We start from the raw sequence: 26,189 nt of genomic DNA on the forward strand, positions 1-26,189 counted from the left end.
TATCTTCAGTTTCTTTCATCACTGTACTTTAGTTTTCAGAGTACAAGTCTTTGATCTCTTGGTTAAATTTATTTCTAGGTATTTTATCCTTTTTGGCGCAGTTGTACATTCTAACCTTGTACCTACAGGAACTATAATAAGAAATCCAAAGATAGTAGAAGGAAAGAAATAATAATTAGAGTGAAAATAAATTGAGACTAAAAAGTAATAGCAAAAAAAAAAAAAAAAAAAAGACCAGTGAAATCAAGAGCTGGTTCTTTGAAAAAAATAAAATTGATAGACCTTTAGCTAGACTCATAAAAAAGAAAGGAGGACTCAAGTAAATAAAATCAGAAATAAAAGAGGAGAAATGACAACTGATACCGTAGAAATACAAAGGATTATAACAAGACTATGTAAAACTATATGCCAACAAATTGGACCACCTAAAAAAAATAGGTAAATTCTTAGAAATACACAATCTTCCACAACTGAATCAGGAAGAAATAGAAAATTTGAACATCTCCATTACTAGCAATGAAATTGAATCATAATTTTAAAACTCCCAACAAACAGAAGTCCAGGCTTTACAGGTGAATTCTACCACTCATCTAAAACAGAGTTAATACCTATTCTTCTCAAACTCTTTCAGGAAAAAGAACTTCCAGACTTTTTCTATGAGACCAGTATTGCCCTGATACCAAAACCAAAGACACTGTAAAGAAGGAAAACTATAGGCCAATATCCCTGAGGAACATACATGCAAAAATCCTCAGCAAAATATTAGTAGATGAAACTTAACAATACGCTAACAGTATGACTCACTGTTATCCCTGGGATTCATTCCAGGGATGCAAGAATGGTTCAGTATTCATAAATCAATCAGTGTGATATATGTCACATTAACAAGACAGAGGATAAAAACCAAATAATCTTAACAGAAATAGAAAAAGCATTTGATAAAATATAACATCCATGTATGATAAAAACTCCCAACAAAGTGGGTTTAGAGAGAACATACCTTAACATAATAAAGGTGACGTATATTAAAAGAAAAAATAACCACAGCTAACATCATACTGAGTAGTGAAAAAATGAAAGCTTTTCCTCTATGATCAGGAACAAAACTCTCTCCATTTTTATTAATCATCATACAGGAGGTCCTAGGCACAACTATCAGACAAGAAAAAGAAATAAAAGACATACAAATTGGTAATGAAGACGTAATCTGTCACTATTTGCCAATGACATAACATTATATAAAGAAAACTCTAAAGATTCTACCAAAAAACAATCTGAAGTAATAAATGAATTCAGTAAAATTGCAGGAGACAAAATTAATATATAGAAATCTATTGCATCTCTATACACTAATAACAAAGTAGAAAGAGAAATTAAGAAAACAATTCCATTTACAATTCTAGCACCATTTTTTTATTATTATTATTTCTAGCACCGTTTTTTGAAAAGACTTTCTGTTTGTTTATTTCTTGATTTGAGGAAGAGTGCAAACAGGGGAGGGGCAGAGACAGACAGAAGGTCTGCGGGCTCTGCACTGATAGGCTGAGAGCAGCAAGGCCGAGGCCATGCGGAACTCCAGCTCAAGAACCACGAGTTCATGGCTTAAGCCGAAATCAGACACTTGACTGAGCCACCAGGTGCCCTGAAAAGACTTTTTTTTATTGAATTGCCCTAGTGTCTTGGTTGAGAAAAAGTTGAATCTATTTCTTGGCCTTCTTTTCTGTTTCATTGCCCTCTTACATATCTTTATATTAATACCACCTTAACTTGATTATCTTGTAGTCAGGTAGTTGTACATTCTCCAATTTTTTTTCTTCTTTTTTGAAACTGTTCTGTCTCTTCCAGATCCCTTGCATGCTTATATAAATTTAAAATCTGCTGGTAAATTTTTATTTTAAAAAGCCTTGCTCTGATTTTGGTTTACATTGTGTGTTCAAGGGTTTAATACAGTGGTGTTCCATGGTATTAAAAAGGTCTGGGGGCGTTTGGGTGGCTCATGGTTAAGCATCCAACTTCAGGATGATCTCATGATCTCACGGTTTGTGGGGTCAAGCCCCACACTGGGCTCTGTGCTGGCAGCACAGAGCCTGGAGCCTGCTTCAGATTCTGTGTCTCCCTCTCTCTCTGCCCTTCCCCTGCTTGCACACTGTCTCTCTCAAAAAATAAACATTTAAAAAAATTTTAATAAATATGTAAAATAAAAATCTGTACATGTTAGATCCTTCATTAAAGGGTTCCAAATTATATTAATCTTAATTTATTTTGCCTTCTCTATGGGAATGTTGTAGGTTTATGTTTTGTGCTTTTAAAGCAGGGCCTTTTTATCCGGCTTCGGCTCAGGTCAGATCTCATGGTTCGTGGGTTCGAGCCCCGCGTCGGGCTCTGTGCTGACAGCTAGCTCAGAGCCTGGAGCCTGTTTCGGATTCTGTTTCTCTCTCTGACCCTCCCCTGCTCCAGCTGTCTCTCTCTGTCTCTCAAAAATAAAATAAAATAAAGCAATAAAAAGAAAAAATTTTAAAGCAGGGCCTTTTTGTTTCAGTATCAAGTTCTCATCTTAGAACTACCTAGTATGCTTATGTATATTCTGTAATTCTCCTTTTTCCTTTGTCTCATTTGCTGTTCTAATATGCTATGGATTGAAAAGTAAATAACTTGGGGAACCTGCGTGGCTCAGCTGGTTAAGCATCCAACTCTTGGTTTTGGCTCAGGTCATGATCTCATGGTTCATGGGTTCAAGCCCCATATCAGGCTCTGCACTGAGAGCATGGAGCCTGCTTGGGATTCTCTCTCTCTCTCTCTCTCTCTCTCTCTCTGTCCCTCCCCTGCTCTCTTTTTCTCTAAATAAATAAATATTTTAAAAAAGAAAAGTAAACAACTTAAACCCGTTAGTTATATCTAATAGTAACCATAAAAGGGGAGCTTTAAAGTATCCTACTATGAGTACAGTCTTTAGAATTTAAAGAATTTTTGTTTAGTAAACATATGTGAAGTGACTGTTTTCTTCAAGGCAACATAGATAATAGGATCTATCTGATATTTAAATCCTGCATTCAAGATTTAGGTATAACCTGGATAGGCATGTATGAAATTATTATAATAAATGTTATTAATGTATTATAATAACTATGTTAATAATAAATGTTATTTATTATAACAACTATAATAACTACTATGATTTTATATGCTAGTCATTTTATACTAATGCTATTTGTAACATTATTATACTATAATTTATATTATAAATTTATGCTATAATTTTATTTTGCAATTTAAGCAACATGTTAGGGTGAACACAGATAAAGTAACATTTTAACATCATGCTTGCTAAATTTTAAATAGTTGGTATTGCCAAGTAAGTGAATTTTTTAAAATTCGGGGACATTCACATAATTTGTTTTACAAGCATATATACCAAAATGGTAAATATATATTACTCATCCTAAGTTTGAATTTATAAACTTAATACTTTTTCTATGTATGTCTTTTGCCTCAAATTAAGTAGTGCTGCCATCAGGTGGCAGTCATACCTTAGTTCTGGCCACACAATACATTGAATAGGGTTATTTATTACATATAGCCATAGCACAAAATTATGGCAGGGGAAAATTAGATAAAGAATTTTGTGTGGGTACATGGAGGGAAAGGCTTTCTGTTAACAGGGAATCTTTATGCAAAAAAGGAAGAGATAGGGAGTTTGAAGCAAAGATTTGGAATTTCTCAAATCTTTATTTGAATCCCATGTTTCTCAATGGGTAGCTATCTTATCTTGGCCAAGTAATTCACCTCTTTGTTTCTGCTTCCTCACTTACTAAGTGAAGACATATTTATAGGGGTGTTTTTATGATTTAAATAATGAATGAAAATAAAATGCTTAACATGGAGCCTAGATATAGGATGCTATTAAAAATAACAGTTATTGTCGGAGTTAGAGCAGATAAGGAGAGCAGGAAAACCAACTAGCCGGTTTTGCAGGCTCAGCTACAACTACAGGAATCCAGATGGCATCAGGCTGCATTTTTTCTCACACTTTACAACTCTCAGGGGAAAACATCTCTCATAGATAGATAGGCTGAACCCTTTCTTCACCTTTCTTTTAGTGTTGGAGAGAAAGAAGAGGCAATTGGACAGTATCTGAAAGTAAAAAGATTTTTCTCACAGATGCCTCACACACATCTCTCCTTAACTCCCTCATTGACTTCTTCCTCTAAAGACCCAGTCTCATCTACTTATGGAAGCAAGTTTTGTAAGAAATTTAGCTGGCCAAGTCTTGATGACAAGTAAAATATATCTCCAATTTATTTTATGCTGTAATCTAAAGAACTCTAAATCATACTCCCTTTTAGAAAAGAATCTTAGCTGTAATATAATCTCAGGATGTATTGTAATTTGTCTCTTCTCCCTGTATCTTCCAAACAAAACATCTTTTCCATCTCTTTCTGTTGCCTCCTATTTCAGTGATTGCTGACAGAGCCTTTTCTTGAATAATTAGAAATGAAAGGGTCTAACTATAACTATGTTGTAGGAAATATTCAGCTAGATTTGACCAACATTTACCAAGCACTTGCTTCTGAAACTTACCAAAATATATGTTTGGGGGTAACCATGATCATCAAAACATTGTTCATACTCTAAAGAACATTACACATTGGGAGTGGAGACAATTCATATATACAAACTATTTTAAGGAAAAATATGATGAATGTTACAATGGCAGTTATAGTAGCTTATATGTACTTACCAGACCACAAACTGCTGTCATATGTGACCTTGTTTATTCTTCACAACAACCTCAAATATAGAACAAGTTATGAGGAGAAATTTGAAAATGAGTCATCTGAAGCTCAAAGGTGAAATGCCCAGAGTCACGATGCCAGTAAGTTGGTCAGTCAGTACAACTGATATACTTGTGTGACTGGCACATAGCATGTACTGGGATCTGATGGTGAGCAAGACAAACTAAATCTTTGTCTTCAAAGAGGATAGATAATGGATCTGTAATGTAAACCTAAATTTCTCACTCTACATTTTATTGTTCCTCTTATTCCATGCAGTACCAAAATACAGTACTTTGGCAACATTGAGAAGGGAGATTAATTTTTACATAAAGTTTTTTTTTTACAAGGCCTAATGGAGGGAGGTTTCTTTTCCTAACATTGATTGACCTTGTAATCATGCCATGTTATTCATACATCCTTTTGGATTTTTTCAGGTACGCAGATTTTCTGAAGCATTCTTCTGTTTTGAACATCCAAGAGAAGCAGCCATTGCATACCAGGAACTTCAGTGAGTAGAATAGACCCATAGTTTAAAGGATTATGCCTCCTTTTGAGGTATCTTTCTCAAACTTTTTCACACAGAATATATGGTATTTACAATAGAAGAAATTAGGAGAATTTCAAGTTCATAAATTCCCTATTTAAGCAAATTAGATTTACTTCCGTGAATAGCTTTACAAAAGACGTGTACCTAAAGAAGTATACTGCCCTATTCTCCTTGCTCCCATATCAGACCTACTGTAACCTTGGTAATCCGAATCAGCTCTGGCTCCAAACTTTCATTTTTCCATCTTGTATCTTTATATTTGCAGGTAAGAATCTCTTAAATCTGTAATACATAAATTATAGATTTTCACAAGTGATCTGACTGACACTGCCTTTTTTTATGAAAACGATGTATAGCTAAAATATGCAGAATAGATGCCTTCCATTTTCCTACTGAGTATATTTAGATCTGGTTTTCTTTGGTTATAAAGACTATTTTGAGGACATTATGCTGAGTGAAAGAAGTCATACATAAAAAGTAAATATCATATTCTATTTATATAAAGTTCTGTAACAAGCAAAAACTAAGGCAAAAAAGTCAGAAGAGTGGTTATCTTGTTGACTTGGGCTAGGAGTTTGACTAGAAAGACATGAGAGAACACTGAGTAGATGGAAATATTTCATATCATGTATCCATTTGCCAGAATCCTACAGCTAAGAATTGTATATTTCAAAGCATATGAGTTATACCACAAAAAACCTATAAATAATAATGGACTATGGGGGTGGGCAGTGAGTGCAGGTATAGATAAAACAAGAAAAGCAAAATGTTAATTGCTGAAGTTGAGTGATGGGGTTTATCATACTATTCTATTTACTTTGATTTGTTTGAAATTTTCCATAAGAAAAGGTTTTTTAAAAAAGCATTTTGTATTAAAAGTTACACACCTTGTTTTAAATAGTTGTTAATTGTATTCATAAATATATATTAAGGATAGCAGTAGCAGTGGAATACATTTTTTTCAATAGTATCATCAAGTCATTGTAGATATTTGAGTTTTTTAAAAAAAATTTTTAATGTTTATTTTTGAGAGAAACAGAGAGAAAGACAGAGTGTGAGCAGGAAAGGGGAAGTGAGAGAGGGAGACACAGAATCTGAAACAGGCCCTGGGTTCTCATCTGTCATCATAGAGCCCAATGCAGGGCTTGAACCCATGAACTGCCAAGATCATGACCTGAGCCAAAGTCAGACACTCAACCAATTAAGCCACCCAGGTGCCCCAGGCATTTGAGCTTTTGACATTTCTCCTATATGCTGTTCTCAGCAAATTAGTAAATTCAGACATTAAGCATAGATAGAACTCAATTTGAGATAACATAAAAAAATGTAGAAGACTATGTAGAAATTAAATAGTTTATCAATAAACCATAATTTCACAAGTCAATAATTCATTGTCAACAAACCATAATTTTCACTCTACCAGTATTTATCTCTGACTACAGAGCTCTTTCATTAGGAGGTTATACCTTTAGGAAGGGGGGAGATAAGAACGGTGAGAAGAAGGGTGGAGTCTATAGAGTGGAATTGAGTATAATTTTTTTAATTACACTCTGACTTAAAGAAATATTTTTCAGTGCTCAGAATCATCTACAGATGTGCACCGCTATCAAAAATACTTCCTTCTGCAGTTCTCTTCCACCTCTACCTATTGAATGTAGTGAATTAGATGGAGATCTGAATTCATTACCTATAATCTTTGAAGATAGGTATTTAGATTCAGTTATTGAAGGTAAGTATGATCTAAAATATCTAAATTGTGTGTATCATTTGCAGTATATTCTTCCTAACATATGTAATACCATTCCCCAGTGTGGGACCCTTTTTCCCCTTTAGTTTTATTTGTCTTTGAGGATATTAGAAAGTTATAGTCAGTAAATGTAGTCTTAAATCATGTGAGTTCTCACACCATGTTTTAAACCTGAATCTTTTTTTCTTTGGATAAAAGACTTAGATGCACCCTGGATGGGAATTCAGAATCTTCCGAGATCAGAGTCCAGTAGAATGGATAAATATGAGACTGAAGAAAGCTCTATAGCTGGACTTTCTAGCCCAGAGTTGAAAGTCAAACCTGCTGGTGCCTCCAGTTTTTGGTATACAGAAGGTGAAAAGCAGCTAACAAAATCTCTAAAAGGAAAGAATGAAGAATCAAATAAATCCAAGGTTAAGGTTACTAAACTCATGAAAACAATGAAACCTGAAAACACAAAAAAATTAATAAAACAGAACTCTAAGGATTCTGTGGTTTTGGTAGGCTACAAATGCTTGAAAAGTACAGCATCAAATGATCTCTTTAAATGCTTTGAAGGCAATCCTTCACATAGTCAGAAGGAAGGTCTGGATCCCACAATATGTGGATATAATTTTGACCTAAAGACCTACACCAGACAGACAAGTCAAAAGGAAGCTAGCTTTTTGCCAACTAATACAGAGAAAACTGAACAAAAGTCTCCAGACATTGAAAATATACAACCAGACCTGTTTGATCCTTTGAACTCTGGCAGCCTAAATCTTTGTGCAAATTTGTCCATTTCAGGTAAACTTGATATCTCCCAGGATGATAGTGAAATTACACAAGTGGAACACAATGTGACATCCAGAAGTTCATCTGACGATTGCCCTGATCATCAAACAGCCCCATCTTCAGGAGCCAGAACAATTGAAGTGAAGCCCTATAATAAGGATCCTTTCAGTGGAGAGAAAATAACTGTTAAAATAGGACCTTGGACAGAGCTTCGACCAGATGAACTATTTGTGGATAATTTACAACTACCCAACCTTGAGTCCTTAGAATCTAATGGTAAATCTAAATCTATAGAAATAACACTTGAAAAGGAAGCTGTGCAGGACACAAAGTGCCATTCTGTTGGAGAGTCATTAGCTAAGTTAAGAAGTAATCAACCTGCTTCTTCTACAAAAGAATATCACGTTGTAGTAAGTGGAGATACAATTAAGTTACCAGATATTAATGCCACATATGCCTCATCTAGATTTTCAGACTCAGGTGTTGAAAGTGAACCAAGTTCTTTTGCAACACATCCAAACGCTGACATAGTATTTGAAACTGTGCAAGGGCAAGGTCCTCACAATAACGAAAGATTATTTCCTCAGCTTTTGATGAAACCTGATTATAATGTAAAATTTTCATTAGGAAGTTATTGTACTGAGAGTACAAGTGCTTTAAGTGAAATACAGTCATCTTTGACATCCATAAACTCTCTACCGTCTGATGATGAACTGTCACCTGATGAAAATTCTAAGAAATCTCTTGTGCCTGAATGCCACCTAAGTGATAGCAAAGCTATATTAAACCTAGGAACCGTTGACTTGCCAAAATGTGACAGTAGTAAAAAGTCCAGTATTATTTTGCAACAGCAGAGTGTTGTATTTTCTGGGCATTTGGACAATGAAACTATAGCAATACATTCCATAAATTCAAGCACTAAAGACCCTTTACAATTTGTTTTTTCAGATGAAGATACTTCCTGTGATGTGAAAAGTAGTTGCACCTCCAAACCTAACTTGGACACTATGTGTAAAGACTCCCAGAGTCCTGATAAATCTAATAACTTTGCAGGGACAGCAATTACATTAGATTCAACACTGGTTTGTGTAGGTGCCCCTCGTGTCATTTCAGGTTCCATTTCTACTAACACAGAAGTTAGAGAAGATAAAACTGTGAAAGGGAAAAATGGTGATACCTTAAATCTCAAACAAATAACTTCAGAAGCCCAAACAGTTAAAAATGAAACTTATCTGAGTACCGATGATCCTTTTTCAGCCAGTCCTGATATGGTAAAACAAGGGCTTGTGGAAAATTATTTTGGTTCTCACAGCAGTACGGATATCTCTGATGCATGTGTTATTAGCTATAGCAACTCAGTTAGCCCTCAGAAGAAAACTTCTGAAAAAGAAATTAGTAATCTGCATCAGGAACAGGATAAAGAGGATGAGGAGGAAGAGCAGGATCAACAAATGGTTCAAAATGGGTATTACGAAGAAACAGATTATTCAGCTTTGGATGAAAAAGTAAATGCTCACTATACAAACAGAGATGCACTAGAAGAAGAAAGACTTATAAAATCTGAAAAAATAAACAGTGGTTATCTGAAAGATGATATAAATATGCCCGCTGTCTGTACTTCTGGTTGTTTGTCCTTCCCATCTGCACCACGAGAATCTCCTTGTAGTGTTAAGTATTCTTCGAAAAGTAAATTTGATGCCATTACAAAACAGCCAAGCAGCACTTCTTACAACTTGACTTCATCAGTGTCCTGGTATGAAAACTCACCAAAACCTCAAATACAAGCGTAAGTAATGGAGCACAATAGCATGTGCTACTAAATATACATATATAACATATATATGTATGTCTCTGATAACATATATATTTCATGTTCTCTGATTTCTGTAATACAGAAAGTCCTTTGATTCGCTATCTAAAATGGAGACATGTGGGATGCCTGGGTGGCTCAGTCAGTTGAGCGTCCAGCTTCAGCTCAGGTCATGATCTCACAGTTCGTGGGTTCAAGCCTCGCATCGGGCTCTGTGCTGACAGCTCAGAGCCTGGAACCTTCTTCGGATTCTGTCTCCCTCTCTCTCTGCCCCTTCCCTGCTCGTGCTGTCTCTCTCTGTCTCTCAAAAATAAATAAGAAACATTAAAAAATGACAGAAAACATGTGGTTCTCCATGTGGTTGTCCTGTTCTATAGGCTAGACATTTTTGTTACAGATTTTCCATTGGTAGTTATATGTTAGATGTATGTAATAATTGGGGTTAAAACTCTTTTTTCATCAGTACCTCATTTCTCCCCCACTCACTTCTAGACAGCTCAGGTTTTATAAGTGCATGTAGCAAATAAGGGCAATATTAGATAATAAACAAAAAGGTTAGAAGAAACTTCCTAAACCTACCAGACCCAGTTTTTCTTAGCTGAGTCCATGGTTTCCAGACTTGAGATCTCATGGGGCAATAAAGTATTCAGAAAACTTTGAGGGTGATAATAAGTTTACTAACATGGCACTGGTTTTCAAAATACTCCACTACCTTATTCCAGTGGATTTATAATCTCTGGAATAAAAGGTCTGGGCATGTCTACAGTAGATTTTCCAAGTTTCCAGATTATTCAGATTTATATATAGAATTAAGATCCATAGTGCCTAAAGCTAGGGAAACCAGAGAGATATAATGGTGTGTTAAAGAATTGTAACACTGAAGGTTATACCACCTTCTGGGTACCTCAAACTTTTCTGAGTCATTAATGAAAACAATTTATGTCTTCATCCAGTGTGTCCTGCTCAGTTTAGCAGGGTTCATCAGCTTCTTTGAGTTTTACTTTTATCAGTCCAAATAATATAATATTAAAATAGTTAATAATTTTTGATGTTTGCCGTCCCCAAGTTGATTAGTTTGTCACTCATTCAAAATGAGTGTATGCCGCTAATTACATTTAGTCGCATCCCCCTCTTCGTTCTGTTTCTTTTTATTGGTATTTTTACAGGAAAAATATAAATAACCTAATCTAAGTACTACAACTACCATTCTTCTGTTAACTTTGTATGGCTCCTTACTTTCCATTTATGTAAGATGAAAAAGAAGCAAAGAAGGTAAGCTTTGATTACAGAATAAGCATCAGATTGTCATCTTTCTGGTACTTGCCCCAGCTTTTGTACACAATATATAACTTGGTAGGAAGCATAACTTCACTCAATATTTTCTTAGTTGATTTCAAGTTTAAAGGAATATTTTAAGTGATTTCAAATTTAAAGCATTCATTGCATTTTATCAGAATATATACTAAAGATAGCAAAGAAAAGTACTCTCTGATTTCTAAATCATTTAGACAATCCCACATATTTTGATTATTTTCAAACCAAGTATCTGCTGGGTTTCCTCTTGCAGTTCCCTAAATTCAGCACATTGTCTTTGGTTCTAAAAACTGATTATGATACTTAGTAAAGATCTCCTATAATATTTGCTTCAGCTTCCTTCAGGCAAAAGAAGAATTGAAGCAACTTAAACTCCCTGGGTTTATGTACAGTGATGTCCCTCTGCTGGCATCCTCAGTCCCTTATTTTAGCATGGAAGAAGAGGATGGTTCTGAAGATGGAGTGCATCTTATTGTCTGTGTGCATGGTTTAGATGGTATGTAGTATCTGTTTGATATAATCCATGACAACTCAATATATTTACTTTTCCTGATAGGTTTCATTTGGTTTTATTTAATCTTTGAATTGGAAAATATTTTAAATTGCTTAAATTAACTGAATCTTAAATACATTCTAAAACAGAAATTATTTAACTTTGTGAAGTATAGTATTAGATGTCCTTTTAAGTAAATTTTCCATGGAACTGATGTCCGTCCATGTACCAACATGTATTTATTTTAACTTCGGATTTTTCTATCTTTTGTTGTTCATGTTGCCAACAGTCACCTCCTGGCAACCATTTTGTCTCTCTTTGATAGTCTTCCTAGTGCCCTTTTAGCCTGATGCTTTAAGCCTTTTGAATTAGAAAAATCAATGCCTAAGAATTAAAGATTTACTAATTATTTAGGGTATAATTTAAATTCTAAATTTAGTGCTACAGTTTTGTGACAGCTATTTTGGTTACTGAACAGACTGTTTCCCGTGATTTAGGAACTGTTAGAAAATGCCAAATATTTCTAGACTAGCAGATTATTACTGTAATATCATTCTGTAAGAACAAATTGAGGAAAGATTTTATAGATTATAAAAATACTAAACATAGATCTAAGCTGGTAAATGCTCATGAAATTGAAGATTTTTCTTTGAAAAAAAAACACCTTTATTCTCAAGAAATAAAATATCTCTAATACTAACCTCTTCCCCACCAGGAATAAAATTTTCAAAGAATTATCACTCAAGAAAGACTTCTTGGCCCAGTAGAATCTCTGGCAAATTGTTCTTTGAAAATTTTATGAAACATATTACCTTCTGTTATATAAATTATTCCAGAATAATAGGAAAAGAAGATGGACTGCAGCTTTATTTTATTCCTTGAAGTTAATGCTACCTTGTTACTAAATCTGAAGAAGATATCGTACCCAAACCCCAAAGAGAAGCAGACCAATCTGACATAAATTTAATAATGATTTAATAACACTCTAGCAATATTGTAGAAATAAATAAGCAGGCAAGTAAACAAGTAAAAAATTTTTTAAATGTCCCTGAAAACATCTAGCAAATAGAATCAATATATTAAGTCACTACAACAACTAGAGTTTAATTCCCAGAATTCAAAGATAAGTAAATATAAGGAAATTTAGTTAATAATAAAGGAAATTTATTAATAAGATATACCTGCATCAGCAAATCAGGTAAGAAACTATTGATAAAGTTAAATGTACATCCCCAGTTTTGACAACTAAGCACCAAACATTAAGTTTTAAGTAGGATTAAGGTGGTTTATTAATATGATTAAGCTTATATATTGTCAGCCAGTGGAAAACACATAGTTTGTAGTGAAACACTAGTAGTGTTCCTTGTAAAATCAGGAATAAAAGTTACCTTTATCAGTGCATGAAATATCTAAAAGATATGAATATTGGAAGGGTAAAGTAGAAATCCAGTAATTGGGAACATGTTTACATTGCTAATTAAACCAAAGGAATTTACCAAAAAGCCACTAAACTAATTTTTAGTGGCAATAATTATTTTTATATTTATATAGTGTATCTAATAAGTATTCTGTATTTATGGATATCTTTTAAGTTAGTAATTAAAATAAACTCTCTTAGATTATTTAAATGGAATTTTATTTCTAGTCAACTGTTGCAATACCACCAAAGGAAAGTGAACAGATTAAATCTAAATCTAAAACACATTCTAGGTTTGTTAAATGATCAACTATAATAGTGATGGAAGGAATATTTCCATCAGTTATTCACAGCAACCACAGCCAGCAATCTCCAAAGCTAACAGTTTAACAAATACACCATCAGATGGGAGAGTGAACACATCAGTGTGACCAAAACTCCTAAGAAACCAAGTGTTGAAAGACATTGTCTGGCTAATGGAAAATAGCTTTTTTTTGTTTTTACGAATTTCATTTTATTTTTATTTTTGTTTTTTAAATTTCTTTAGTTTTTTTTCTTTTATAGTTTACTGTCAAGTTGGTTTCCATATAACACCCAGAGCTCATCCCAACAATTGCCCTCCTCCATGCCCATCACCTCCCTTCCCCTCTCCCCCTCCCCCATCAGCCCTCAGTTTGTTTTCAGTATTCAAGAGTCTCTCATAATTTGCCTCCCTCCCTCTCCCCAACTATTTTTTCCCCTTCTACTCCCCCATGGTCCTTTGTTAAGTTTCTCCTGTGCCACTTACAAGTGAAAACATATGATATCTGTCCTTCTCTGTCTGACTTGAAATCAGCTTGGAAATGATAATTGAGGACTCTATTTCAGAGTGCAGTGTCTGTTCAAATTGGCAGACACCATATATTTAAAGACATATATATACTGGTCTTCAAATATATGATGATATACTTTATATCTTTTACTTTATTTCATCCTTTAGACATAATTTTCCATTTTCTTCATTTTCTAGGTAACAGTGCAGATCTCCGATTAGTAAAAACTTACATTGAACTTGGACTGCCTGGGGGAAGAATTGATTTTCTTATGTCTGAAAGAAATCAGGTACAATATTATAGCAGTGTTTTCATTGGAAGCAAAAATGCTTGTATTACTTTCTACCTAAATATTTGCTTCCTGTAAAATGTCTGTTACTAGTAGAAATAACATTTCTGATTTATATGAAATTTAACAATACATATCACAAGAAAATCGAAATGATTTACAGTGTGACTTAGGAGCTCTTCACCTGCACAAAATTTCTAGAATTTCACATTTCTATGCAAAACTTTTATTACTTAAACCATTGTAAATAACCTTATGTTAAATGTGGATAGTAGACTAAAGCAACCAAACAGTCAAATGAAGCAAATGTTATTAAAAAAAACAACACAGAATCTTTTCTTTTCCTAGAAATTTACTTTTTGTTCATTTTAATATAATGAATATTATTCACCTGCTTCTGTAAAAAACACTGATTTTAACCATATTTTCAGTACCTAAATTAAAAATGTTTATATTGTTTTTCATGTGATTATTCATATTCAATATATGTCTGTTTTCCTTTGTTTAGAATGATACTTTTGCTGATTTTGATAGCATGACTGATCGCCTTCTGGATGAAATAATACAATATATTCAGATATATAGTCTAACAGTCTCAAAAATAAGGTAACTTTTATTATATTCTATATTATATAATTTTTATGTCTGTGAATTACATAAAAATTAAGCAGAATTTGTAGTAGTTTTGTTGCACTATTATGACATATAGGAGACAATAATCCAATTTACCTAATTTAAAGAGAAAAGAAAAAAAATTTTAAACTTTAGGGAGAGACCCTTATGTTTCCATTTATATGAATTATCCTGAATTGGCAAACCAGAGACAGAAGTAGATTAATGATTGTTAAGGGCTAGGGGAGATGGCAAATGGGGAGGTGATAGCCAAAGGGTATAGGTTTTTTTGAGGTGGTGAAAATGTTCCAGAAATCTCTCATGGAAGTTGCACAACTCTGTGAATGCACTAAAAACTGTTAAATTGTACATTTTAAATGAATGAGTTTTATGGTATGTGAATTATATCTCAATAAAGCAGTTATCAATTAGAAAGATTTTAGGGTACTGGATGGATATAGACAAACAAATGAAACAACAGAAATACTTTCAAGGTTTAACGACTGTACTTTATAAGTCAGTTTTCCACAAGCAAGAGATAATGATCAAACCAACATAAGTCTCATCATTTAAGCAGAAACTACAGATAGACATGGGAGAGAGAAAAATATTTGTTTCTTCTAGTATAGTAGGACTTAAAGAAAAAGCCAAAACTAATCATTCTGCCTCAAAAAGTAGAGTAATGATTACCTTCATACCCCAAGTAGGTTAGAGGAAGAAGTTGGCTCTATAAAACAATAGCCCTTTGAAGAGTTTGTTTCCAGTTTGAAGTATAGAGTAAGGACTAAAATGAGAGGCAGATTTTTATTTGAAGTCATTTTTAAAAAACTGATTTCTATTAAATATGGGGAAAGATGCAAGTATGTTAGGAGGCAGATTTACTTTCTTATTCTAATTCTCTTATTTATAGATTTTAAAATTCTTTTATTTACTAAATTCAATACAGTGATCTTGTATTCCTTTTACTCATGGTTATTTTATGATAAGAAGATAATATTTCAGTTTTTTCATTCATCCATAACAATATTAACGTCTTTTAGATTAGATTGTCAGTTACAATCAACCATTATTCAGACGTTGTAACTCTCACCCACAGCTTCAGGAACTTCAGCTCTGGAGGGGAGTTCATCCTGAGCTTCTCGCCAGTGGTATCTGTAAGCCGGCTTAAGACAGCCTTCAAAATGTCTTTCCTGTTTAGCTTCCCTGTTTATTATTCCCAGGGATCAATATACCATCTATTGTAAAATGATGACAAACAAAAAAGTTCTTTTGATTTAAACTATTCCTTAATAAAGGGGAGGTGCTTTATAAGATTTTTGGTATAATCTTAGACTTGTAGTAGGATAATACACATATTTTATCTGTGCCTTGAAAGAATTTAGTCAAAGAACTCTCCCACTTTAGAGTGTAGTCCAGAAAATAAATGAAACAGGTATGTAATGTCTCCGAAGTTGTCCTTTATGGGTAAAATTTCATTATTTTGTTTTAAATCATGACTTAGTGAGTAATAACTGCAATGTGTGCTTAAAGAGGCAAATTCATCATCCAAACTTTAGTTTACTTTTAAAATGTATTTGTTTCTAAGCACTTACAAATTATGAATATAAATTTTCTGATGAGCAGTATCTTGTTTCTACAGAATAAGCATTTTAATTATATAATAGGAATTTTCTACTGCAGTCTCACATTTTTATCTTCAGAACCCAAGTTATATCATTTCAAAGTATCAAACCATAAATTAAAACATATTTGAAATTTCCAAATTCTCAGTATTTCACATCCATGTATAGTGGTGTTAGTTTTAGTATTTCCTTTTAAAATTAATACTGTGAGAGAAATGTCTTTTTTTTTCTTAAAGCTTTATTGGACATTCGTTGGGCAATTTAATAATCCGTTCAGTGCTTACAAGGCCAAGGTTTAGATATTACCTCAACAAACTTCACACCTTTTTATCTCTTTCTGGACCTCATCTTGGTACACTCTACAATAGCAGTGCTCTTGTTAATACAGGTAAAAAAGTTTTATTTTTCCTTATAAAAGGTATAAAATGGGGAGAAAATTTAAATACAAGTTTAATGTTTTCTGGTGTTTATTTTAGAGCTGAAGTGTCACATACTTGGTATTGATGAAATAAAAGATGTAGCTCTTTTTCTACTTTGTCATGCACATAAAATAAGCTGATAAAAGTCATTTCATAAAATGAATATTATATTGAGATGATATATGTCAGAAGTCACAAAAGCATTTTTAACTGATTATCAGTAAATGTTTATCTTACAAACAGGCTATTCTGTCATTCCATTAGTTGAGCAGATAAAAAGGAAATACCTATATTTAATATATTATAAAGTTATAAAATATTAAATGTAGAATACTAAATCTGATTTTTTAACAACCAAGGGATATTATGAAAAAAATCCTAAAATTTTTGAGCAAATTAAATGAGAAGACCTCAATTTTGATTAGAATCAATATTCTTATTAAGAAAGAATTGATAAGTTGGAGTGCCTGGGTGACTCAGTAGGTTAAGCATTGGACTTCAGCTCAGATTATGATCTCACAATTGATGAGTTCTAACCCCGCATTGGGTGAGCTTGAGCCCTGCTTTGGATGAGCCCCACTTCTCTCTCTCTCTCTCTCTTTCTCTCTTTCTCTCCCTGGTATTCTCTTTCTGCCTCTTGCTCATTTGTGCCTTCTCTCTCTCAAGAAAAAAAAAAAAAGAAAGAAAACTCTGATATTTGATTTGCCTTTTGCTTGATTAAGTTCTCCCTTGGATTTTTAAAGTAATTTTTATAGTTTAAGCAATTGATTCCCATTGTGAGAATAAATTAGATATCATTCTGTCTCTTTGCATTGTGCCTTGAAACTCTTATTTCCATTTTCTTTTACTTTCATTGACAGAGAAACAGTACTGTTTTCCTTGAACTGCATTCTAAACTCTGGTATCTAAAATAGATTTGGATAGTAGTAGATTTTTGCAATTTTAAAAAGAGGGCATGAAAAAGATACAATCAATAAGTAACATAAACTAGAACCCAATGTGAACAGGATGCAGCATTTTGAATTTCTTTCTTCACTAAATTTTAGTTACAAATTTAATCGTTTTAAGAGTTTTTCTTCTTCCTCTGTTCCCTTCTGTAATACTAGAAGTAAAAGAAGTGGAGATTAATATTGCACAGTCTTGAAAACCCATTCCAGTGTGATAGGCATTGAAAGATGCATTTAAGTATGGGTTACTGATAATACAAAGAAATACAATGAAATATGAAACTTTATTAGAATCAGCTCTTACTAGAAAACATTAACCAATTGCTAATCCAAAGAATTAGTCCTTATATAATTAGTCTTCCATAACTATATCAGTCTTCTAGACTGAAGATTCAGTGCTTAAGCATTTGGATATACTACTGTGTTTGAATTTTTTTCTGTCTCTGCTTCTTTATAATTTGAACATATATCTAAAGGTATAGTTTTCCCAAATTTGTTCTTCTTAAACAATTATCTGTTTCATGACTGAATGAGATAGAAATAGCAAGCCCTCTGTCAACCACCAATAACACATAGTTAAATGTATGGGGTTTTTTTTTTTTTATCAGAAAAAGGAAATATTTTGCAAATATATTTAAGAAAATGCTAGTTTGGTAGATGTCATTTTTGAAGTGAAATGTATTTTAAAATTAATAATCTTGACATGTTACCCTATATTTCCAATTTTACTCACATGTCATTTATAACTCTCTAGGTCTGTGGTTTATGCAGAAATGGAAAAAATCAGGTTCTCTTTTGCAGCTGACATGTCGAGATCATTCAGACCCCCGCCAAACTTTCTTATACAAGCTTAGTAATAAAGCAGGTAAGTATATAAGAAGAGTTTTGAAAACATTCACTTGAAAATGTTTTTTAAAACAAACCTTTAGCAAGTAAATTATCAACATGGCTTTCTGGTGATTAAAAAAGTATCAGTCAACTTATTTTTTAACATTTATTTTTGAGAGCGAGAGCGCACGTGCACAAGCGCAAACGGGAGAGAGGAGCAAAGAGAGAGGGAATCTGAAGCAGGCTCCAGCTCTGAGCTGTCCAACAGAGCCTGATGCAGGGCTCAAACTCAAAGCTATGAGATCATGACCTGAGCTAAAGTCAGGCACTTAACCCACTGAGCCACCCAGGTGTCCCCGTCAAATGTAATTTTTAAATAATGACATAGACTTCTAATGAAAGCTGAGCAGTTAATTAATAACATAGTTGTTTGATTTTTACATGATTGTAGTTGTGTTGTGTAAACACAGGTACTTCGAAATTATACTGAACTTTTTGACGTTTATTAATTTAGTACTAATCATAAGTTAGTTTTGGAACTAGGCCTCTGCTTGTCCTTGCCTTCCTGCCCCCACCCCATTCCTCAACTCTTTTTAACTGCCACATATTTTTCCACCTTTCTATTCAATGGCTATAAAGCTTTTCTGGAAAATGTCAGAAACTAAACTATTAATAATTATTCCCTCAAGAGATTCTCACTACTGGATCAATCTTGTTACTCATATCTTACTAACTGATTATTAAATATAGTCCCCATCTTGCATTATATTCCAAGTTTATACAGCCTGAGGTCCTCAACTACTACTTTGCCATCCTCACTCTGTAAATTACCTTACCTCTGACTTTACCATCTCTTCCTGCCTCACCCTCACGCTCGTTTCTTCCTACCATATCTTTTCCACTGCATCTGTTGAAATCTCCATTTGAGTGGAACAGAGTAACCACATATGTTTATCTTCTTCAAAGAATGCTCTCTCCATTTCCTTTTGAAAATGAACGGATCAAGATGTGGTTTATACATACAATGGATTACTACATGGCAATGAGAAAGAATGAAATCTGGCCATTTGTAGCAAAGTGGATGGACCTTGAGGGTGTCATGCTAAGTGAAATAAGTCAGGCGGAGAAGGGCAGATACCATATGTTTGCCCTCATAGGTCTAACAGGAGAAACCTACCAGGACCATGGGATGGGGAAGGGAGGAAAAGAGGGGGAGGATGGGAGGCAAATCATGAGAGACTCTTGGATACTGAAGACAAACTGAGGGCTGAAGAGGAAGGGGGAAAGGATGAGAGGGGTAATGGTCATGGAGGAGGGCAGTTGTGGGGAAGAGCACTGGATGTTATATGGAAACCAACTTGACAATAAACTATAAATAAAAATAAATGTGAACTATAAAAAAAAGAAAAATGAAAATGGAGACATAAGTGAAAACTAGATACTTCCCCAAGCTACCCTCATTTTCCTACTCCCAGTGGTTGTAGAACAGATATTAGTAAATTTTTTCTTTAAAGGGCCAGATAGTAAATATTTTGGCTTTGCAGGCCATGTGATCTCTGGTGTATTGTAGCACAAAAACAGATACAGACAATACATAAATGAATGTGGCTGTATCTAAAACAAACAAGCAAACAAAACTATTTAGTAAAAAAGACAGAAAGAAAGAGCAGCAGGCCAGATTCCACAGGCCATTCCTTGCTAACTCCTGCTATGGGAGAAACCCACACACTCATTTACTGTGTACCACTGAATGGAGAGGAAACAGTGCTCTTGCTTTCATTTTCAAACTGCTGTAATTACTTCTCTACTGTCATAAAACTGCCCTTTGAGATTCATACAATCCAAACTCTGCTACCTTCTAGTCATCTTTTTGGGTTGGTTTTTTTTTTTAAGTTTATTCATTTTTGAGAGAGCACGAGTGGGGGAGGGGCAGAGAAAGAGACACATAACAAAGAATCCGAAGCAGGCTCCAGACTCTGAGCTGTTAGCACAGAGCCTGATGCAGGGTTCGAACCCATGAAGTGGGAGATTACGACCTGAACCAAAGTCTGATGCTCAACCACTGGGCCACCTAGGTACCCCTAGTCATCTTTAATATAATGATCTCCTGGAGATCACTCCTCAAATATTCAGTCAGAACTCTGATAAAAGTTCATTGACAAATATACAATTACATGTGGGAAAAGATATTCTTCTTGGATCTTAATATACTTGACATCATTTTTAGTAATTTGATTAAGTCAACCCTTTAGATGATCATCAAGCATAATAGAGTCCTTCTCAACTGTAGTAACCTTCCATTCCACTCCTCTTGGTACCCCTACTCATTGCATTCCACCCCTGAAATTTCAGTCAGTTTTCCATTCTGAGACTATAATAGCCTAGTCTCCTTTCTCATTCTGGTATTCTCATTTGCTTTTCAGACTATTTAAGGTCCCTACTCAGTTTTCTTAAATTACCCTGTCCCTCATGGTTCATCCCCTTTCTGTTCCATCCCAGGCTCCATGAGTTAGCACTTACATCCTTCATACATTATTATCCCAGGTTTTATCATCAGGGCCATCTAGCAGCCTGTATTACCGTTTCTTTACCTGGCTTGTTGAGCTCTACAAAGTGGATCACACAGCCTGGCAGATCATTACCACTGTAGATCCATGGAGTTCCCATCTAGTTAACTCTAATAGCTTCTTAACCATCCCTAGAAGCCTTTCCAGTTTTTACCTCTTTTCCTCAAACTTCAAACTACCTCTGCTACCTTCACTTCAACAAATGACTTTGTTTTGCTAATTTATCTGTGAATCAAGGCCATCAAGCAAGAATTTTCCTACTTCCTTTCATTTTAGGTACAGACATTAGCACACCTGTGCTTTCCTTACAGTTCAATAATAGATATATCTGTGGTCCAAGAATAATTTCCCTTTCTGTTTTGGAACCCATTCCTTCTCTCTGTCTTTAAACTCTCTCCTTTCAGTAGCTAATTCCTTAACATATAAAGTTATTTCATTTTCTCCCATCTTAAGTTTTAATAATAATAAATACCTCCTTTGATCACTGATTCTGTGTTGTTTTATTTCCCTTTTTCAATAAGAATTGAGACTCTTGAAAAAGAAAACAAGTACTTTCACTACTTCCACACCTTTTATTTCACTCGTCAATCCATTATAACCTGATTTCTGCCCTCACCACTCCATTGAAGCTTGCCATATCCAGATATCAGCCTTTCCTGATTTTCTTCCATGTTGGTTCTCTGCTTCCTACGTGGATTCCTTTTCTCTCCTTGACCCTTAAGTATAGGTGTTCTTGGGCTCCTCCTTCTGTCATCTGCTCTTCTCACTTTTGTACATTCTTGGACATCATTTCATATCCATCTTCACCATTGGTAACTCAAGTATGTATCTCTACTTCAGTCCTCTCCGCTGTATTCTAGGCCTTTATGTCCAGCTGCCTACTGAATAAATACATTTACTTAGCTGTCTCATGTTTGCCCCAGATGCAATATTTTTAGATGCTGCCTCTTTCCCCTCAGATTCACTTCTCTGAATTCTAGATCTGCCACAGTCTGCACAGCCAGAAACTTGAGGTTGTCCTCTAGACTCCTCAGTCACCCCACACATCTGCTTAGCTACTAAGCCCTGAAATAGTCACCTTCTAAGTAGCTACTGGAAGCTTCTCTTTCTTTTCTTTGCTATTTTCTTAGTTCAACCTTCATCACATTTGCTGAAGTTATTGCTATAGCCTCCAAATTGGTTACTCTGCCTCCTGTGTGCCCCCTTTCTCTTTCTTTTCTCTTCTTTCTTTTTTCTTTCTCCTTTCTCTTTAAATAAAATTATTTTCTGAAAAATACATTAGGCCATATTCCTTCTGTTTGAAAAATCTTTTCATGATCGCTTGTGGCCTTCAGGATGAGGTTTAAATTCCATGGCTTAGGGCATCAAATCCTTTATAATATGGTTCCTGGTTCTTTTACTGATTTCATATCCTATTCTTCCCACATACACATCCTTTTTTTAGTCATGCCACACATGCGTTATGCTGCATTCACCCATGCTTTTTCTACCACCATCCCTCCCCATCTGTTTACTCATCTTTTTAGAACTGATTCTCTTTGGGGTGCTTAGGTGGCTCAGTCAATTGCGTGTCGGACTCTTGGTTTCAGCTCAGGTTATGATCTCAGTTTTTTAGTTCGAGCCCTGCCTCAGGCTCCACACTGACAGCACAGAGCCCATTTGGGATTCTCTCTCTCTGTGTCCCTTTTCTGCTCATGCACACACACACTTTCTCTCTCTCTCAAAATAAATGGACAGACTTAAAAAAAAAAAGGAACAAATTCTCTTCATCTTCTAAAATTAAATTCAAACACCACCTGCTGTTAAAATCTTTCTTGATGCCCTCTCTCATTTAATACTCCTCTACTCTGAGTACTCACTAGATTGCCCAATATATATACCTTTATATCCTAGATCTTACACCTCCACACTGACCTCATCAATGAATTCCAGTCTTAATTTGCCCTCTAGACATCTCTAGTTGTATATCAAACTGAGTATGTCTAAATCTGAACATATTGTCTTCTTTTGCTAACTCTTCTTTCATTATTTTAGTGGTACTCGGTCTTCTGATTACTTAGTATTTTTAAATACCTCTGTGTCATCTTTGACCTCACTCTTTGCATTCTACCTCCCAAGATTTTTAATATTATAAATGAACTCTTATGAAACACAGAATCGGGAGCAGGCTCTAGGCTCTGAGCTGTCAGCATGGAGCCTGATGCTAGGCTCAAACCCACGAACTGTGAGATCATGACCTGAGCCAAAGTTGGATGCTTAACCAACTAAGCCATCCAGACACCCCTTGAGCCATAGTCTATTTAACTAACTTGGTTCTTGGCTAAAAAGCAAACCTTCCATATAGAAGCATAATATTAGTATTATGCATTGTTGTTGAAAAACTGTTAGTAGACTACAAATTTTAAAATGCATTTTTTTGGTTCACATACCATAAGATTTTATTGATATGAAATATCCAGAGTAGATAAATCAGTATAAAGAGTGATCAGATTGGTGGATACCAAGACCTGGGGTTGGGGGGGTGGATGTCAATGGAGAATAATTGCTTAATGTACATGGGTTTTATTTTGGAGTACTGGAAACATTTTGGAACGAGTAAGGTGGTGGTTGCAACATTGCAATGTACTCAATCTCACAAATCTCATTGTTTACTTTAAATGAAAAATAAAACTTAAATTACAGAATGAATGGTTAGTTACATAAAATTAAGAGTTGTAAATGTCAACAAGTAGCAGACAAATTTATCAAACTTATCAAACTTGTTTTTATACTTTCTGAGTTTGAAGTAGAATTTAGCAATGCCTTTCAAACCCTGTTATAAAAATATTCATCAAATATTCATCAATATTTTCTTCCAGTGAGTTTATATTATGATTTTTTAATGAACTCAATTAAGTTTTAAACTTATTTTGTATATTGCAATGAGTTGAGCACAAAGGCCTATTTCTCCTCCAATTCGTCCTTAAGGCTAGTTAGAAGTCCTAAAAGCATTTACTGGTCATCCATTTTTATACCACTTTTATGACCCCCTCAACCCCATCATATGCATGAGTAGATTTCTGGATTCCAATAAGTTCCTTATTCTGTTTCACTGAGTTGTTGATGAACCCCTGTGTGGACACCAAGACCTGTTCATTACAGCAGTGTTCTATTCGGTTTAAATATTTGGTAGAGCGTCTTCTCTGATTATTCTTACTTCCCCAAAAATACGTTAACCATTTTAATCAGCTGAATCTTCCAAGGGAATTAGAAAGACAGTTTCTATTTTATTAAAATTCTTATTTCCATTAAGTTGAATATATAGATTAGAGATAATGAGTAATGTTGAGATTTCAAGTACAATATATTCCAGTTTTCTGAAAGGGTTTACATTTTTGTTCATATAGGCTGCAAATACTTATCTTTCAACTAATACCTAGTTGTGTCATGTTTCAGTGTTAGAATGACTGGGATCATCTTTTTTCATCATACTTACTACATAATTATTGTTGCTATATATGAAACTTCTTAATTTGTAAGTATTTTGTAACCAACAAACTTACAACAAATAAAGCTTTATAAAACAGCTTCAGTTGCTCTTCTTGGATATTTTTAGTTGAAGAGTTTTAATTTTCCATTGCAAAATAGTAATAAAAATGCATTTTTTAAAGTATGGTACTGTCGGACATCAGGGTGGCTCAGTTGGTTAAGCGTTCAAGTCTTGATTTCAGCTCAAGTCATGATATCACAGTCCAAGAAATCAAGCCCTGCATCAGGCTCCACATTGACAGCACAGAGCCTGCTTGAGCTTCTTTCTCTTCCTCTCTCTCTGCCTCTCCCTCACTTGCACTCTCTCCCTCTCTCTAAAAATAAATAAACATTGAAAAAGAAAGTACAGTACTGTCCTAGGAATCACATTTAAAAATATAACAATATACTATATTTCTATCAACGTCAAGATCTTTTATTTGAGTGTCATGGAATCTGAGAGTTAAAGGTTTTTGTAGACATCCCCTCATCTAATCTTTACTGATTTTACATACTTCCATTCCACTGAGCTGTCTGAACCGACAGAGACCTACACATTTCCCTCAAGAAGCTCAGTCTAAAGCAGTGATTCTCAGCCTGACTGTCATTTCCCTATAGAAGCATATCAGAATCTCTGCAGGGAGCTATTATTTTGAAAACTAGATTTTAATATAAATTTTTAATATAATGTCTATTCTTATATGGTATGGAAAAAAAACAGTGCCAAAAATTGGGTGGTATTTGGAGTATGAAGTCTAAGGATGGGTTCATTGATTTTTTTGTTTAATGGGAGATATTACAGTATGTTGCATATTAATAAGAATAATTCATACAAATGAGAAAATTAATGATACAGGACAAGTACTAGAGCTATGTCTTTAACTAGAAAGGAGGGAATGGCACCTCACATTCCAGGGAAAGGGCTGGTCTAAGGTGGGAACATAGACAGCCCATCAGTAGAAGTAAGAGCAAAGGCAGAACATGAAATCACAGGTATGGTAGGTTAGTTTGGGGTAAGACTGAAGAGGGGATAGAAAGTGCTAGTGGTTTGAGGAAAAACAGTCATTTAGCAAAGTACACAAATGAATGTTGCATAGCAAGGCTGCCGTAGACTGTGCAATGCGCTGCTCCACAGATTGTCATTCATGTGGATGTAATATGAAAGGTGCCCCTGGAATTGTGCACTATGATAGTCCTTTCTGGAGAACACAAATATTTATCTTTCAGATAAATGAAAAGGCCAGCTCTGCTGTTACATTTGCTGGTTTCATGCAGCTTGGGATAAAATCGCAGTAAACAGCATCATACTTAGATTCAGAAAGCACAGTACCTGGAACAGCTTGGGTAGAAGTAAAGATGGTGTACTGCAGGACAGCAGTTTTCATGTCTTGGAGTACCCCTTAAAAGAATTTTTAAAAAGTATGTACCCCTTCTATAATTTTAGAGTACACCTAAAAATATTTTTTATAATTTTAAACTGTGGCAAAGGATATATTTTCTGGCATATCAGGTAGCACATATTTGCTGTAAAAATATAAAAACAACTCATTGGGTTGGAGTTATAAATTTAGCTCATATAGTTTTTAGAACATGTGTACCATAAAATCTAATTGGCAGAGCTAATTCTTATTGTCATATAGTCAAATCAAACTTACTTTTTGTCAGAAAATGTTGTATTTCATTCTTATTTTGCTTCATTCCCTCAGGCC

At 34.4% G+C, this 26,189-nt stretch overlaps 1 protein-coding gene across 2 annotated transcripts in view; it reads left to right on the forward strand.

Annotated features, from left to right (window-relative positions):
- FAM135A (family with sequence similarity 135 member A) overlaps positions 1-26,189 on the forward strand; it is a 129,831-nt gene that overhangs the window by 97,743 nt on the left and 5,899 nt on the right. The window contains exons 14-21 of one of the 2 annotated variants that reach the window (XM_029944881.1): positions 5,210-5,283; positions 6,897-7,051; positions 7,268-9,629; positions 11,303-11,463; positions 13,887-13,978; positions 14,487-14,584; positions 16,449-16,600; positions 18,333-18,443. In XM_029944881.1, coding sequence (XP_029800741.1) covers positions 5,210-5,283; positions 6,897-7,051; positions 7,268-9,629; positions 11,303-11,463; positions 13,887-13,978; positions 14,487-14,584; positions 16,449-16,600; positions 18,333-18,443 — 3,205 coding nt within the window. The remainder of the gene's footprint in view (positions 1-5,209; positions 5,284-6,896; positions 7,052-7,267; positions 9,630-11,302; positions 11,464-13,886; positions 13,979-14,486; positions 14,585-16,448; positions 16,601-18,332; positions 18,444-26,189) is intronic. The other variant, XM_029944882.1, reaches the window with a different exon arrangement.

Source organism: Suricata suricatta, chromosome 7 (assembly GCF_006229205.1).
Source record: "Suricata suricatta isolate VVHF042 chromosome 7, meerkat_22Aug2017_6uvM2_HiC, whole genome shotgun sequence".
NCBI lineage: Eukaryota > Metazoa > Chordata > Mammalia > Carnivora > Herpestidae > Suricata > Suricata suricatta.